Below are 17320 nucleotides of genomic sequence, written 5' to 3'. Positions count from 1 at the left end.
TTCTCCTTTAAAAGTTTTCTTTCTGCAGGTGTAGCTGCATCAATCCCATCCACACTTCATCATCTCTCTGAGCATTTTTCTGGCTCTGCCAAAGGAAAACAACTGTTCTTCATCTTGCCTGCAAAGTTTTGACTTGCTCTGCAATCCTGTTGATATCTAAAGAAGTGCGCTGAGGACTGGTGGGTTCAGACATCTGGGATTTGAGCAGCAAATACCTTCTATTATCCTCCAATACAAAAATACATCTTTGTGTTTTATATTTCTTCAGTCTGGGGAATCATGTTGTTACCTCCAGTGTGCTGTGTTATCTCAACAACATACTTTGTTCATTATGTAATAACATTTGACAGTGATTAGCCTCAGAGATAGGGAGAGGCACTCAGACACCCGGAGGGGGGATTGAGCTCCTTGGCGCCTTTGCTTGGAGATTTTGTGGGCACCTCCAACTGGTAGGAGCCCCCGGGGGTCGACCCACAACATGTTGGACAGATGATTTGATGTGTGCGTATAGATATATATGTCATCTGGCTTGGGAACGCATCAGGATCCCCGAGGAGGAGGAGCAGGAGAAGGAAAACGCTGCTGTGGAGAGAGAGAGGCGTCTGGAGACCTGCCCCAGGATAAGAGGCAGAACATGGATGGACGGATCGTGGTGCACCCTCTTCTACAGCTCCCAGAAAACTTCCTATAAAGTATAAAAAAACTTTACCTGGATGGTGTTTAACCACACTGTCACGCTCCACCTTCGGTCTGTCGCCATGCTTGTCCTCTGAGCGCCAAATGTTTACAGCAAAGGCTCCATGTTTCCGCGTAGAGTTTGGTTGTAATGTCGACTGGACTTCCACACCTGTCTGTAAAAGCAGTAATCACACATGCAGCATGTGTGTATGTATGTGTGTGTTGGTTGTTTGTGTGTGTGCAGATCTCTGTGACTGGTTCCCATGGTGTCAGACCACCATGTTCCCAGTCTCCCAGTATCAGCTGGCCTGTTGTGGTCTGATGATGCAGCTCAGGAATCTGTCACCCAGAGCAAAATGCATCGTGGTGTTTAGATTCAGGCCCACAAAATATGGAGCTGGTTTCTGAGGGGAATAGCTCGGCGACTCGGCTCCTGGATCTGATTAACTGTGTGTTTGTGGGAGGATATCTTGATCAGTGTGTGTGTGTGTGAGAGAGTCTTATATTGTACCATCTCCTCAGATACCCTTCTCTGGTTTGTATTCAGGAAGACGCAGCAGTGGAAGAGGTACAAGCAGTAAAACTGTAAAATTATTAACACTTTCAGAGAACTGCAGCAGGAAAAAGCTATTTATTCTTGAGGATGAGCAGGTTGAGTTTTGGACTTGGGCCAATAGATTTTTGGGACTTGGGGGTTTTTAAGGGTTGGTTCAGATCCAACACCATATTTATTTAACACACAATAACACAAGCAAACTAACCAATCAAGGCAGCAGCAGATCATCAGCTCCTGTGTCCTGTTCTCTAAAATCCCTGTTTTAGTGAATGTAGTCTGGTGTGTGTGCTGTTTGTGGTTAAACCAAAAGGATCTTCCAGGTCTCTCTCTGTAGGGATCCTTTCCATGATGCTGTCACACACTTAGAATAACACTCTGAGCCTGTCAGTGGATCAAACAAGCTCTTTTAGTGGACCTACTGTGATCAGGTGCAGTTGTCCCAAAGGATCACATTGCAGCCATTGCAGCCCGTTTGGTGGCTGCTGGCTGAGGTGATCTACTGGACCAGTTCCAACACTTTTAGCACCTACCACTCATTCAGACACCAGGAAGTGGACAAATAGGACCCAGGTTTAAAAATTTCCCCTTGAAGTGCTTTTTCCGCAGGTGTAGCTGCGTCAGCCTCATCCACACTTCATCATCTCTGTGAGCGTTTTATTGGGTGGCCAAAGGAAAACAACCGTTCTTCATCTTGCCTGCGAAGCTTTGATTTACTCAGTTGTTTCTCTCTACAGAACCAACTCCCAAAGGTTTCATGCCTACCGATCATTTAGACACCAAAATATGCTCAAATAGGTTTACTTTTACAGCTGTAGCTTTGACTTTTCATCTTCATTATTCTTATGTTTCTCCTAAACTCACGTCTTTTGGAAGACAGATAGATAAGTGAGGACGTTTCCACTTTTGGGACATAAACAGTTTTGGGGAAGTGGGAATATTTGAGGAACGTGAAGACATTTGTGGTAAACTGAGGACATTTTTGAGAGTGAGGACAAAGTGAGAGCATTTAAAAAAAAATGCGGATAGACCATATGAACAGTTTTTGGAACTAAAGACGTTTTAAGGACATACAGAGGAGAGGTTTTAATACATTGAGGAAACTCACATGAGGAAATTTGGGGAAGTTTGCAGGTTTGGAAAGTGAGAAGACAGCGAGGACGACTTTGGATAGAAAAGACATGTTTGCCGTGTGGATAAATTTGGGAAAACGAGGCTGTGTAGTCCGATCCTCAGGTCAGAGAACGAGCTGTGTGAGGGGCCGAGAGTTCAGCATCATCAAAACTTTGGTTCTTTGGCTTCATCTCACGATGTTTCTCATTATTAATTCAAAAGATATTCCACCCTGCTGACTCTCTGTGCAACAAAGCAAAACAAGTTAAAACACACAGATGTTTCAAAGACAAAACAGCATCGGAGATCTTTTACCAACTGGCTGCTACATTAAATGAAAGCTTGTTTACAGGAATGCTTTCTGTTCTTCTTTTTGGAGTGTGACCTCGTGTTTCAACCCACATTTATATTGTTTTGCATCTTCCAATCCAGTGATCCTCATAAAATTTGATCTAGAAAATAATCAAATCAGCTTTATGTAATCGTTTATGAAGAACATTAAAAGGCCTTACGAGGGAATGCCATAAATTAGCATAATTATCAGGGGTTTTTTGTTGTTGTTTTGGAACAATAAGTCATTATTGCTTTGCATATCCTCAAACATGACACATACTTGGATTTAGTGTTATTAACTCCGTCATGTCTGTGCCATAAATCTCTATACTCTGCTCCCAGCGGGGCTCCTTACCTCCAGCACTGCCAGAAAACCCCCCCAAAATCCACGACTCCTGTTCATTTTGTTCCCCGCTGTAATGAGAGCAGGTAATCAGGGCGTGGCAGAGCAGAGCTCATATACAGCACCGGACTACCAGAAACTCCAGGGGAGGATGGGGCACCGCTGTTCCCGGCGTACCTATGCCAGAGACGGCTAATAGGCATTCTCTCCATCTCCCCCTGCTTGATTGGGACCAGATGTGTGAGTGTTACACTCTGGGAAATGGCTGAGATGAGAGACAGCGAGGCCGCCAGAGCCACAATAAATTTGTGGAATGGCTAATGAATAAAACAACAGCGGATTAAATGTGCCATAGCTAAAAATAATTTGATTAAGAATCCGACTCGGCAGCCAAATTGTTGGAGGCCATGCTGGAGACAGCTGTATCTTTATTTGAGCTCTGGTGTACGAGACCACATTTTCCCTCCTAATGAGCTTCTACGAGACTTCGATCGAGCTCTTTTTATGGGGATTTCTGGGCAAAACCTCGAGGCCTAATGAATCAGTTGTCATCACATGTGATTGCCTGTTTAAAAAAGGCCCAAACTCTCTGACTCTGGTTTGTCGGGTTCAGCCGGGGTCAGTCCCTGCAGAAACACGCCCCTCGTCAGCCAGTAACCTGCCTGCATCAACAAGTGTCTCCAGCTCCCCGTCACTTTCATTAATCACACGTCTCCGGGGACGAACAAGCCTCTCTGGGCTCCTGTGGGGAACCTGATAACTGCAGACTCCCTCAAATATGCAAGTGTGTGCCAAAAGAAATGAATACAACAGTCTCCAGCAGTTAAACCTTGTGCATCACAGGACTCATCCCTGTTCTCTGTAACAGAAGGTTGCTAAGGTTGGCCAAATAAGACAGAGCAATAACTCTTTTTGCATATAAAACCCGAGGAGTCACACTTTCATATCAGAGCGCTGTTTCCTTCCACTAATGTGTTTGCAGAAATCCAGTATTCCTACGCTGGAATCCACGTCACATTTCCAATTTAGAGGAACACAGCTGTGACATTTCTGTCTTTAGAAACATATTTTTTTTATGGTTTATTGCACTTTTTAGCAATTTATTTAGTCAGTCTGGACAGAAGTCTGTACATATTATTAAAACTTGGGATATAAATAGATAGATAGATAGATAGATATTCCTTTATTTATCCCACAATGGGGAAATTTCAAGTCATCAGCAGTTCTGATTCACACATACAGGATACAGTTCACACATACAAAGAAAGGGAATAAAAAATATTGTATTGTATTGATGAATAGCAGATTAAAATGCTCCAGAAAACGGCACTACAGCGTGTAAAAATGTAAAGATGAGCTCTGGCTTGTTCTATGGTGGCTATTAAAGGGTTAACAGATCCCTCATGTCTGCAGAAACTTTGGCAGAAAAGGTTTCAGGTATTATTCACCTTTTAAATGGAATCAACTGCAATCGTCCCTCAAACTGGAGTCACTCCTCAAACCTCATGACCTGAAGTCTTAGTTCTTGTTTTTGTGAGTGCTGCCTGTTCTCAGCTCTCTCGTGTGAAAAGGATCTTAATCTCAGTCAGACTGCCAGACTAGATAAAGATGGAATAGAAAAACAAATACTAGTAGTTCTGAGAGTGATAGCAGTGTTATCATGGCTGGGTGTTTAGTACAGAGATGGAGTTATGACGTGGTTAGCGTAGCTTAGCATAATGACTGGAACCAGGGGGAAACAGTTAGCCTGGCTGTTGTTAAGTGCTACGTGCTATTTCATCCTGCAGGAGTAGGTTTGGTCTCTTTACAAGCATGATGGCACCTCGTAACATCACAGTTAGTGTGTTTCCATCCACCAGTTGTTTTTTTGAGTAGAAATGCTGAAATTAGTTTTAAAAAGTGTTACTTTGCTAATCAATGAAAGCAAAATGTGATGGAAACAGACCTGAAATGATGTTTTCATCACCTTGTTTTCCACTATTTGAGGTTAATATCATCTCTTCTCTTCTTTTGTGACTATATAATGGTTTTAACGATTGGAGAATGATTGATGAACCGCCTACTGATCTGATAATCACATAATGGTAGTGGATGGGAAGAAGCTTTCTTTTGCATTTAGTCAGCAGATCGTCTAAATTTGAGATAAATGATTCCCTGAATCTTGATGCAGAGTTGCAGGCTGTGTTTATGGGACATGATGAATCCCGATGAATCGATCTGAGACGCTCACGTTACAAAAAAAGCAAAGAAGGAAAAAGATAAAAGGTGCAGAGGAGAACTTAAAACGCCTCTTGCATCATTTAAGTCACTCGTTTTGCAGCATTTTGGCTTCCCTGAAAAATCCAATGATGACAGAAGACAAACCGCTATGGTATGTGGGCGCTGCACCACAAGAAAGCCAGAAAACAATGGAAACACACGGAGCGCGGCCACACGTCACTAAGGGTTTATTCAAATGCTGCTTTTATTTAAAACCATAGAAACTAAAAAGAAAGAATGATATTTGTCCTCTTTTTTAATTCTGAGGATTCGAAAAATGATCACAACCGTGACTGAAAGCCGTGACTCCATCTGAAAGCTTTGTGCGGCTGCAGGACGGCAGGAGAACTGTGGAGTGAAAGTCCACTGCTCATCCCAGCTTCCTGCACCATAACCAAGTCATGCTAACTGCTCCTGCTCCTCAGAGACAACAGTCATAATTTGTGCGACCACGAGAGGCCGTTGGACGTGGAACATGTGAACATACTTTCTTTGAGGCACTGGAACAAAAACAACCAGCTTTGTCATTTTTCTGGTGAGAAAAAGCTCCAGTCAGCTGTGTTTTATATACAAAATGCAACTGGGAGTTGAAGGAAGACACGCTACGCTGCCAAAACAAGTAGATTTCCAAAATGTCTCCTTTAAATGCTGGATGAGGTGAGGAGCGTTTGCAGTGTGAGAGCCTGGTGTCTTTAGCCTCGGGCCAGCTCTCATGCACTTCCTTATTTGCACGTCTAGCACTTCCCTTGTGTCCTTTTATTCTAGTCCGGCCCTCCTCTTCGTGTCTGAGCGTCTGTCTTATCGAACCGCTTGTGTTTTCCAGCTCAACACAACCTGACAGGCCGGCTCCACTCCTGACTTCCACCCACTCGCTGCAGCCAGGCTTCGGCTCCCGGGACGCCAGACGTGCCGAGGGGCCTGTTGAAACTCGCTGAAAGCCTGAACGCCGTCCAAAGAGCTCACCGGTGCGTACAAAAGGGTCCGCACGCTGAACGGACTGCCAGGGGAAACAGAGGTGGGAGGCAGGTGAGACAGGGAGGCATTGTTTGGTCCACTTCCTCCCCCCACACAGGTGGGAGTCCTCAGAGTCTGCAGCACAGACCTCTGTTCAGATGGACCAGGGACAGTCTCCAAGAACATCAAGAGAGCTTGGCCCGAGGTCGGCACGACACCGACTAAAAGCCAAGTCTGGAGGGAATGGTAATGATGGTGGAGGAGCTCAGACGCAGCCGTTACTCTGAGGTTAAATAGCCTCAAGCTGAATCAAGTGACGATATCTGTGTGAGTTTTAACTGATCAAACTCCAGCTCCGGCTGTTTTAGACCTTGTTACTTCCCAGGAATATTTACGTCTTCCCTGGAACTCCCAGGATTTCTGACTGAAGTAAAGTTTGCAGAACGAATTGGCAGATTATTAAATCACGAGATGACTTGAAGTCCAACTTTGTTATTTGTTCATAATCTTAAAATGTGGTAATATCAGTTAGGAGCATTGCTGCTGGACGTCCGTGTTCTTGCATCTTGATCCCGATTGATTGATTTTCAGGTTTCTCAGCACGTATGGATCCACTCCTAAGCTACCTAGCAGAGATGTTGACCCCACACGAGCCGGTTCGCAGCCTCAGCTCCTCAGACGGGGTCCTGTTCCAAAACTGAGGCTTACATCTGAAGGTGGCCGTGCTCCTGCCATCAGGACCCCTCGACTGTGGAGCGACGTGCCAGTGGTGATGTAGACATGAGGCTCGCTGAGTCAGTGACTTCTTTTCACTTTTTACTTCTTAAAACCCATTTTTACAGACTTGTTGGTTTCTATGTTTTAATTATTGCTCTTATTCTTATATTTTTTTATATTTTAATGTCTTTCATCTCTTCTCCCATCTGTTTTTCTTGTTTTCTTGTTTTAAATTCATCTTAATCTTTGCTCTTGTTTGGCCTTTCTGCTCTTATTTTGTTATTTCTGCCCTCATAATTACCACTCTACAGGATGCTACTGGCTATCAAGGTAAACAGATGTTGGTTTGGACAACAGCCTCCTTCATTCACACTAAAAAAAACATTGTGCAGTATTTAACTTAAAGCAGTCACTTCGGCACGAGAAGTAACTGGATAAATCTGCCGTGGTTGACAGGTTGCAAAAAGTTCTATTGATCAGACATTTATTTATCTATAACAGTTGCAAGAAACACACACGCTGAAAATCCCAGAGCTCCACAGGGGAAATGTGAGGAGGTTTTGGTTAAAATTCCAGGCAAACCCTCAGTCCAACCCATCTGAAAGCTGCCAAAGATGTCAATATGTTTGCTAAAATATGGATGGATTGTAAAATTGTGCACCTGGCATTGATTTTTCTAGTTTGATAATCAGGTGCTGCATTTAAAACATGACTTCTTGCAGCAACTTAAAGGATTAGTTCAACATTTTGGACTATTCCTCAAAAGTAACGTGAAAAATCAGTGTTCTAGAGCTTAAAAACATTCATACACATCCTGACGAAAGGCTACAGAGAGAGAAAACAGAGCCGTTGAGAGGAAGAAGCTGAAACAGGTGACTGAATGAAAGAAGGGAAGGTGGAGACACACGTGAAAATGAAGAGACCGACACTGAGGGTGAGGAGAATGAGAGATAAAGGGAAACAGTGTGCGTGATGTCAGGCCGCTGCTTAGCGCTGCAAACTGGCTGCAGATGGCAGGACAAGAGGTCAGGGATGGAAATTAAAGGACAAATTCAGAACAGCAGCTGAAGGGGAGAGAGGAGGCGCTCCGACCGGGAGGAGGGAGGAAGGCCGAGGGGTCAGCGTGGACCCAGCACACACATTTTCTTTAAAACAGCAATTAGGAGTTCCTCCAGCTTCCAGCTCAGAGCCACGGCGGCGGCCTGACCCCTAATCATCCTCAATTTCTCTCAGGCTCTGGCGCTCTGATACGCGTCTCCTCCGACTGGCTGTTTATTTTTCACGGCGCTTCCTGTGTGATTGAGGACCACGGGCTGTGTGTCCGTATGGATGGCAGGGAGGCCAAAGGTGACGCGCACACTTGCTACACACGCTAACCGATCCACCACGAGCAGTCAGTCAGTCAGTCAGTCAGCCAGTCAGTCAGTCAGTCTTCTACTTAAGAAACTAAAATCTCTCAGAGTCCCAGTCCTCATAGAGAAGAGGGCCAAATGCATGTGGACCCCCAGTCCAGTGTCACAGTGATAACATAACCATGAATAACATGTACATGTAATTTCAGTCTCTACTGAGTGAGTCAGGGAGGGAGACCAGTATGTTTCTGGTTATTTTAACATAAAGTAACTTACATCACATGACTTCACCTGCACAACTACAGCAGTTATTTTAACCTAAACCATCATCTTGACATTTTTTTTTTTTAAACCACACAACATTAGTTATGGTTTATTGGTATATAAAATAAGTTACACTGCATGTGTGAAGTAAGTTCAGTCTGTTACACAAGTTAACTTCAGACTTAAGTTAGAATAATTCAGTGTTGACTACCACTGAACCAGAGCATGTGTCCACCACAGCTAGTTATTTATTCTAAAGGATTTATTTAACATATTATTATTATTGTCAACACAAACTTATACACGCTGCGCAGATCCATATCCTTCCATTTCAATCCGCCTCATACATAAAATAGACCCTGTACATGATCATCCCATCAGCATCTTTGTACTATTGTTTCCTTTTCATGGCTGCTTTTTTACATTTATATTCTCTTATATGCACATAAACATGCATTTACAATGTTAAAATGTTTGTTTACTTGTGTGTCCATTTCTGTGAAACTGCACAAGAGCGTTAAGAGAGTTAAATTCCTTGTACGTGTTCACACACTTAGCAAATAAAACTGATTCTGTCTCTGAATTAACTTTCCATTGGACATAATTACCTCTGGAGTACATCATCATTATACTTCATATCTATTGAAATAGCTGGTAGAAATATGTGTAAATCACACAAGTACACAGAATTTAATACTGTTCTTCTTTAGGACACTGACTGATTAGAGGGTTTTCACGCAGATCTCTAAGCAGCCATGTCTGATTAACCTCAGGCTGATGTCCACTTGCTGTGTAAAACACTGGAGGAACTTTCTCTGGTTCTTTGGAGACGCGTCTCGACACACGTGGACGACAGATCTGACATGTTGAACTTCTGAACTGAGCGCAGTCATCACGGTAACCTCCTCCTCTCCTATCAGTACCACCTCCTTCCAGGGGATTTACTCACTTCCCCACCTCTAACCCCGATGTGCCTCCGCAGGTCATCTCAGTAATGAGGCCTGTGGTCCCCTCTGGCGCTCACTAATCAGGGATCCAAGGCCGTCCCATCCTCGGCCCGTCGCAGCAAAACACTGGCTCTGAACCCAAAGTGGTTGTCTCTCTGCCATCTGGCCTCCATGCCTGGCCCTGTCTCCACTCTGCCGGCGATTTATGCCCTCCTGAGGTGTTTCGCCTTTTAACTCGCACGTAATTGGCCCCCAGATGCAAAAAAGATGTGGAGGCTAGTTTTTATTAGTTGCCAAGCAGAGGTCATTGTTTTTGCATCGCTCCAACTCCTCAGCACCGCCAAGGTTAAAAAGACACGCTTTATGTCTGTACCTCGAGCAATTACTGAGGGAAATAAGGAGTCAGTGCATCCATAAGTGAAGGTAATGATGGAATATGGAGCATGAATGAAGGCAGTATGTGATGGTCTGACAGGGGTAAAGAAAGCAATAAAAAACAAATCATAAGGACTCAGGTTTTCCCCCTAAAGTCCTGAAATACCTTCTGTCCTGTTTCCTGTCCAGAGACCCACCTCCACCTCCACCTCCACCTCCACCTCCACCTCCACCTCCACCTCCACCTCAGACATGATACGGCTGCTGTCAGTTTGCATGAGTTAATAGGCGATATTCACAAGAAAAGCACATGACATGACAAGAATAAGAAACTTTTACGGCTCTAAGGGTAGCTGGAGAAGTCTGACTAAAAGCCAGATGTAATTTTCAAGTGTAACAGCGCCGAGTGATAAACGGTGGATCCTGTTCTGAGGCCATGTCGAGATCCACAGGAGCACCGGAGCGGAAACTGTCCTAAACATGCGTCTGACACGCTTTAAACTGCACATTAACCGAGTTTTTAAAATTAATTTCTATTAAATTAACAGGGCTTCTTTTTCAACAGCATAGCTAATCATACGTCCTACCTGCTGTGCATGTTTAGAAGTAGAACGCAGCTTTAGTTTCCTATAAAACAGCAGCTTTTTTTATTCATTAGAAGCGAAGGAGAACAAATCCTCCACCTATTTAAAGCCAAAATAACGTTCTGTGAGGCTCAGATTCTGCAGTGATGAACAGAAAACTTGATAATTACTGTAAAATAAAGGAATGGGCAGATGAAAATAAAAGTTGTGGTTTGGATTTAACAATGATAGATACTTTCTCCTGTTAATTCTCATCTATTTTAAATATTAGAATCAGCTTTTTTCTCTCAATGACAGCATCTACAGCATGCTTAGATTAGTAGATCGTGTAAAGTTGTATTTAAAATATATAATCTGGAGTTTGTATATAAAGGAGATGATTAGCACTACAGAGTCATTGCATGAGGATTGTTTCTGCATACATGTACATCATAATAACATGCCTGTGCACTAATAAGGGGTTATTTAAACAATGAGTATTTCTAGCCTTCCACTTTGCCGTACAACCATTTAAATTTCATGCTGCTTTCACATGAAGCAGCTCTTTAATTAACATCTGACCCCTGTGACACACAGGCAGGAAAAGATCTGGGTGAGGCAGAAATTAGCTGGAATTGGGTGGAAAATCAAATTACCAGCCTGAATGGTTTTGATTTGTTTTTTTTTTTTTTTTTGCATCAATCAATGTTTATAAAATTAATAAAACTACCTGCTGTAACCATAAAGATGAGAATGATATAATTAGGAATCTTTTTTTCCCTTCTATTTATATATATTATGTGATTTAATCAGATCAAAAACCATGAAACCACAATCTAAACCACAAATATTTTAATGAGCTGAAACTTTTCTAAATACATTCATGGACCAGGTCGTTAGCACCCTGTAAACATGCCTTCCATATTATTTCCTTCAAAGTGATATGTTTTTGCAAAGATTAAAACAAAGCCAAAATACTTTTTCGGTTTCTAAAAGGAACTTATTGTGATTAGAGGCTCAACATCTTTATTCCCTTATTTAGTTTTCATGTTGGTATTGTTTTTTTTATTTTTTATTCAGGCGAAATCCGCAACCCCCACTTCACCGGTCTTTTTGGGGTCCTTGACGTGGCATGAATAAACAAAGATGGCGGTGTCATTTGGAGCTTCTGTGGATATTTGTAGCTCCAGAATGATTATTTTAAGGCAGTAAGCAGCAGCTTTTTCCTTCATGTATCATTTTTGCTGTCCTGTTTGCGGTGTGAACTTATAAAATGAGCGCCTGGGCCGGTTTTTCTGATGAGGAGCTCCGGAAGATGCAGCAGAAAGGTAGCTGTTAACTGCCGATGCTAGCCGGACAGGTTAGCATCCGGTTCTTTCCCCGCTAAATATAATTTAATAACCATCTTATTGTGTCTCTTATGTGTTTCCAGACTCCGCGATGTCCGCAGCGGCAGCCCGTGGTCGGAAACCGGCTCCAGCCAACCGCAGTCGGCATCAGCTCCAGCGGGAGAGGGCCCTTCAGCTAGTCGCTCAGAGAAACCCTGGAGCCCCGTGTCCCGGCCTCCCACCGGGGCAACAGCTCACCAGACCGCCGCCGGAGGAAGAGCCTCGGCCCGCAGCCCCAACAGCAGCTCCGGCTGTCAAGCAGCAGGTGCAGCAGATACCCAGCGGGGTGAAAACGACTGAAAACCACCAGCCGCCTCCTCCTCTTCATCCTCCTCCTCCTCTTCCTCCTCCTCCTCCTCCAGAGGAAGAGACCCCGGCAGTCAAAGAGCTGGAGACACAAGAGGTGGCACTGTTAGTATGGCGTCCAGTCCTTCTTACTGCTTTGAGCACTGTTTTACACCCTGTGGCCTCTTTGTCCCAGCTGTTCTGTCTCAGTAACCTACAGTCAGTGTTGTCCTGCTCAGTCCCACCTGTGACTGCAGCAGCCTCTCTGTTATGTCATGACTTCAGCTTCAGTCACAGTCTATCCGATCAGTCATCAGCCTGATGTACTTGTAATGCCAAGACCACTGAGGTTGTCCTCATAGCAGTTAATTATATTTCCCTGTTAGCTACATCATAGTGGATACTGGATCAATGCAGCATGAGGATAAAAGAGCAGAAGGATCCACCTGAAAGTTTTCTCTAGATTAACGTGTTTGTCATTCACCTTAATGGATGTTTAATGAGAGCAGGCTGCAGCGCTGGAGCGTCCTTTCATTCCTGTGATGAGTAAAAGTACTCACATCTTCCTCATTGTTGGGCCTGAAGAGCATGTGCACAAGTGTGCTGAGCCAGCTAACTTCCTGTTAGCTGTCCGCTAATTTTAATGAGGATAAAATGTATTTAAACGTGCAGCTCTTTTACACTGAAAGGACCAACTTTTGTGGGTTGTGACTTGTGCTGATTTACAGACGTCTCTTTCACAAAGTTTGTTTTTGGGTCCAATGGCGTCACCTGATGGAAGCCGTTGTTTAAACTACACAGTTTGGCTGTGTAGTCACTTCCTGGGGGCTTGTTCACCTCGTGTGAGAGAGATTGTTGTTATCCCTCTGATGTCTACAGCCTGCTTGGTGTCATACATTTAAATCCACCATTTCAACTGACTGTACTTGTTTATTCTTCTGTTCTTCTTCGCTGCAGGGTGAGTAGATAGTGCTGTTTGGATGTAAAGTGCCCCAGACAAACATTTTATCGTTGTGCACTGAGGCCACAGGTGGGACTGTGACAGGCTGTGAGACTAGATGATAAAAACACTGAGATGTTTCCTGATATTTTGAAATATGGACATGTGCACATATTGTTGGCATTCTACTGACATTTTGTATGAGTTATGTGTTTGGATAAGAAGCATGTGTTGCACCACAGATTCTGTTACGAGTTATGATGTTACTAGCTTTTAATCAAACTATCTGTTTTTCTGTCTCTGTGGGAATAGATTTGAGGGATGGGGTCAGACACAAAACTCCTTTCATTGTGTGGATTTAGTTTTTTTTTTGTTTGGCCTTCTCAAATGTGATAAATCCGTTTGATTGCAGGCGGGAAAAGACGCGCCTGGAGCTGCTGCAGCAGGAGCAGAGGATCATCGAAGAGAAGAATAAGCGGAAAAAAGCTCTGCTGGCAAAAACCCTCGCTGAGAAGTAAGTATGGTGAGCGACATGTTATCCTAACAGGTGGGAATAACGGCCAGGATAATGACGTTAGACCAGAATAGAGGCTAAAAGAAAAGTGTGCTATCGTCCACAGGTCCAAACAGACGCAGGCAGAAGCTGTGAAGCTGAAGAGGATCCAGAAGGAGCTCCAGGCGCTCGACGACATGGTGTCCAATGATATCGGCATCCTCAGAGGAAAGATAGAACAAGCCAGCTGGGACTACAGTGCTGCCAGGTAGAGAGACAACACGTGGGAGGAGTAACAGGGCAAACACAGGAAACCGGATTATCAAGCAGACCAGGATTTTATTCACAAACTCAATCTTAACCCTTTCATGCGTGAATGAAGTGTTTTTATTCACCGTCAGGTGTGAAAAACAAGATTTGAACTTCTTTATTTTTTTTTCAACCCATATTTTATAAAGATATATTTACATGTCCAGTAGTTGAAATATAGCTACTGATGCATGATGTACAATTCTACAATATTTTTCTGACCTGCAGGGTTTCTTTTTCTAGAAGGTTTGAACAGAAGAAAATGAGCAACTTGGTATTTTCTGCTCTGTCGACCATCTTGGTTTCACTCCTTTTTTTTTTCTCTTGCACTTCCCACTGGGTAGCAGTCAGTGGATGAGATGATGCAGTAGCATCCACTGTAGTGGATGATGTGCAACTATGCCATCAAAACTCATGCATATACAAGAAAACAGCTTTTTGAATAGCTGTACACTGCAGTGACCTCTATGCACGAAAGGGTTAAAGAGTCACTAACCAGAAAAAGAGCTTCCTATAAATAGAGACAACCACTAATTAACAATTAACAGCCCCCCTTTATAAAAGAGAAAAACAGATCCCGACACACAACAACATGAGTTCATCTCAATGCGTCCTTGACGTCACTCTTGGTGACTACTATGCGCAGGCGGGAGCCCCTGGAGACGCTTCAGTCATCTGCTGACACATTATTCTGCCTCCACTGCAGAATAACTTATAAATAAACCTGAAAGAAAGAGGTGGTGTGCTTCTGCTGCACATGCGGGTCACAGCGGGGCCTTAAACTGTTCACACTGCCGTCTGGTACAGGTCACAGTTCTAAGATAATGTGAACAGCCACTTGGAAAAAATCAGCTTCAGGGCTCTTTGGCTTTCAGCGTGAAGGTCGTCTTTTGCTCCGGCCCTGAGTACAGAGTGGACTCAGGTGTGCAGCCGCTCCACCGCAGACTGCAGGTGTACAGATGGAGGAGGGAGGGGGGGGGTCAAGCACACAGCTATACGGCCGGGACAAACACAACATTGAGTGGAGCCCTGAGCGTTGTGACACAAGACAAAGCGAGCAGGTGCTGAACTGTACATCCGCTGTAAATGCTGCCCCCTGCAGCTTGTTTCCAGCCTGCTGGTGTAACTCAGTGCTGCTCAGCTGTTCTGACAGTGATCTGATGTGAAGCTGTTCAATCAGTGCAGCTTTAAAGCTTCCCAGCAGTGTGTTACATACTTCCACTCTCTGTGTTTGGCCTTGTGTTGTGAGCTTAGCGTTCTTCGTTACAGATGTTTGTGTAGCGGGAAGAGGACCCGACCTTCACACGCTCATCACGCCGCACTCTGTTATGATTGTCTTGATTAAATCGATTGTTGAGATTTCGCTGAGGTACAACACAGAAAAACCCTGAAGTGAAACGTCACTTTTTGGACATGTTTGACATCATGTGTTTAGTTACTGCAGTGTTTCCAAACAGCATGTGATGTTCTCTTCTTCACAGTTACAGCAGTGTCTCTGCGTTCAGACGCTGGGGGAGGACACGTGTGCTTCAGCAGGGCTGGGTTGGAAAATATGCAGCTGCTGGTACCTTTAGTTTTAAAATACAAAGATGTTTTCTACAAAAAATAAAAAAGGTTTTAGGTTTTAGAAAAGAAGCCAAAGTTTGTAAATGTAATTAGATCAGACATCAGTGACAGTGAGGCAAAACCCAACTAACCATTGTTCTTTTATCAGGTAATCTGGTGGTTAGTGTTTCAAATACAGGTTTGTTTAAAGTCTAAAATGCAATAATCTAAGTTTTAGGCCTCAGATAAGCTCTTAAAATTGATTATGAAGTAAATGTTACTGTGTGAACTTCAGTTTCACCTTTTTAAATGTGTTTTTGGGAAGAATTTGTTAGTCATGCTGTAACGAAACCTCAAAACGAAACGTTTAAAGTTTGTTGTTAATAACGAATGTCACTTAATATGGATATGAAATAGGTTTTAAATTACGTGAACAATAGTTGATTATTAAGAATCACTGATGAATGTCCAATAATGTCTTCATACTGCTTGTTTGTTTGACTGAAACTCAAAGATATCTAAATTCAAAAATGATATGAAATGAAAAAGAGTCCTCAGGTTTTAGCAGCTGGAACCAGAGAATATTTGGGATTTTTGTTTGCTTGATTACTGAAATAGTTAATTTCCTGTTGATGGACTAATGAGTGAATTAATGAATCACTCTTACTTGTTCAGCACCAGTCAGCCGTGTGGCTTAAATGAGCTGGAATATAAAATGAATTAGATTATTTCTCTTTTTGGCAAAAAGCAGGTGTTAAAAGAGGAACCGTACACTCAGCATATCTGGTCTTTGTGGGCATTATCAACAAAAATGGAATGCGGCCGGTAGAAATGAAACACTCCCACTAAAAGTGAGATTTTCTGCTGGTAGGAGTATAAATGAGACGTTGTGCAGCCTTCTTATTTACTTTCCGTTTACACCCCCCTCCCCTGTGTTTCCTCAGAAAGCGTTATGAGAAGGCGGAGGCGGAGTACGTGACGGCCAAGCTGGACCTGCACAAGAAGACGGAGGTGAAGGAGCACCTGACGGAGCACCTCTGCGCCATCATCCAGCAGAACGAGCTGCGGAAAGCCCACAAGCTGGAGGAGCTGATGCAGCAGCTGCAGCTTCAGGCCACCGAGGAGGAGATGGAGAGGCAGAAGGAGGAGGAGGAGGAGGAGGAGAGGAAGAAGAGGGGCTGTGTGGAGACGCAGGGAGACGGGAAACAGGGCAACGGCTCATTGGAGAGTCAGCAGGGATCAGTGCAATCAACCAAAGAGTGTAGACCCGCGGTGGAGGAGGAGGGCGGAGGAGGCGACGTCCAGCAGGAGCACCAGCAGCCGACTGAAGCACCAAAGACTGGACAAGACTGTCAAACACTAGAAAACTGTGCTCAGAGTCAAAGTGAGGCCTCCTGATGCTCAGAGAGGAGACGCGCAGCTGCTTTGTAAAGTATCTGGACATTATCACACATGTTGCACTGTAGGGATCAATATTAAACACTAATGCCAACGTCTCCACTAGTACTGTACGCTGCTCCACATGCCTTTGATGTTCAGTGAGGCTGTATGTCGATGCTGCGACGTCCAGGGCTGTCGGTGGCTCAGGTGCTTTTAAACTGGGGCTCTATTTATACACACTTTGGTGACTAATCGGTACAAAAAGTGTATTTGATGGCTGCTACATTATGGAAAGGATCCCTACAGAGATAGACCTGGAAGATCTCCGTCTCTTGCTTCCTTCATCCAGTCTGACGTGGCGTTCATGTTAGCTGTTTTTTGTTTGTTGGAGTGGTTATTCTGGTCTGCCCAGTCAGTAGCGACAGACTAACATCATTTATAAGCTGACAGACGCTGTGGTAATGTAGTAATGTTTGTAATTTAAAAAAAGAACTTCCAGTATCCAGTTAACAGCCGTTATATCGCTGTC

General features: G+C 43.8%; 1 protein-coding gene across 1 annotated transcript; it reads left to right on the top strand.

The window, feature by feature from the left end:
• The first annotated feature begins 11627 nt into the window (after window positions 1-11627).
• Window positions 11628-17061, top strand: gorab (golgin, rab6-interacting). Its single transcript, XM_070832738.1, has 5 exons — window positions 11628-11779; window positions 11884-12250; window positions 13477-13578; window positions 13685-13825; window positions 16356-17061. Exons 1-5 carry the CDS (start codon window positions 11725-11727, stop codon window positions 16807-16809), a joined length of 1119 nt encoding a protein of 372 aa, XP_070688839.1. The 5' UTR covers window positions 11628-11724; the 3' UTR covers window positions 16810-17061.
• The last annotated feature ends 259 nt before the right edge of the window (window positions 17062-17320 follow it).

Source organism: Pempheris klunzingeri, chromosome 6 (assembly GCF_042242105.1).
Source record: "Pempheris klunzingeri isolate RE-2024b chromosome 6, fPemKlu1.hap1, whole genome shotgun sequence".
In the NCBI taxonomy this organism is placed as follows: domain Eukaryota; kingdom Metazoa; phylum Chordata; class Actinopteri; order Acropomatiformes; family Pempheridae; genus Pempheris; species Pempheris klunzingeri.
This window is presented reverse-complemented; position numbering and strand designations above follow the sequence as displayed.

Coding starts and splice junctions, on each gene's coding strand:
- gorab (XM_070832738.1), top strand. CDS start 11,725: ATGAGCGCCTGGGCCGGTTTTTCTGATGAGGAGCTCCGGAAGATGCAG. Junction 11,780..11,883: donor CCGGAAGATGCAGCAGAAAG/GTAGCTGTTAAC, acceptor ATGTGTTTCCAG/ACTCCGCGATGTCCGCAGCG. Junction 13,826..16,355: donor TGGGACTACAGTGCTGCCAG/GTAGAGAGACAA, acceptor GTGTTTCCTCAG/AAAGCGTTATGAGAAGGCGG.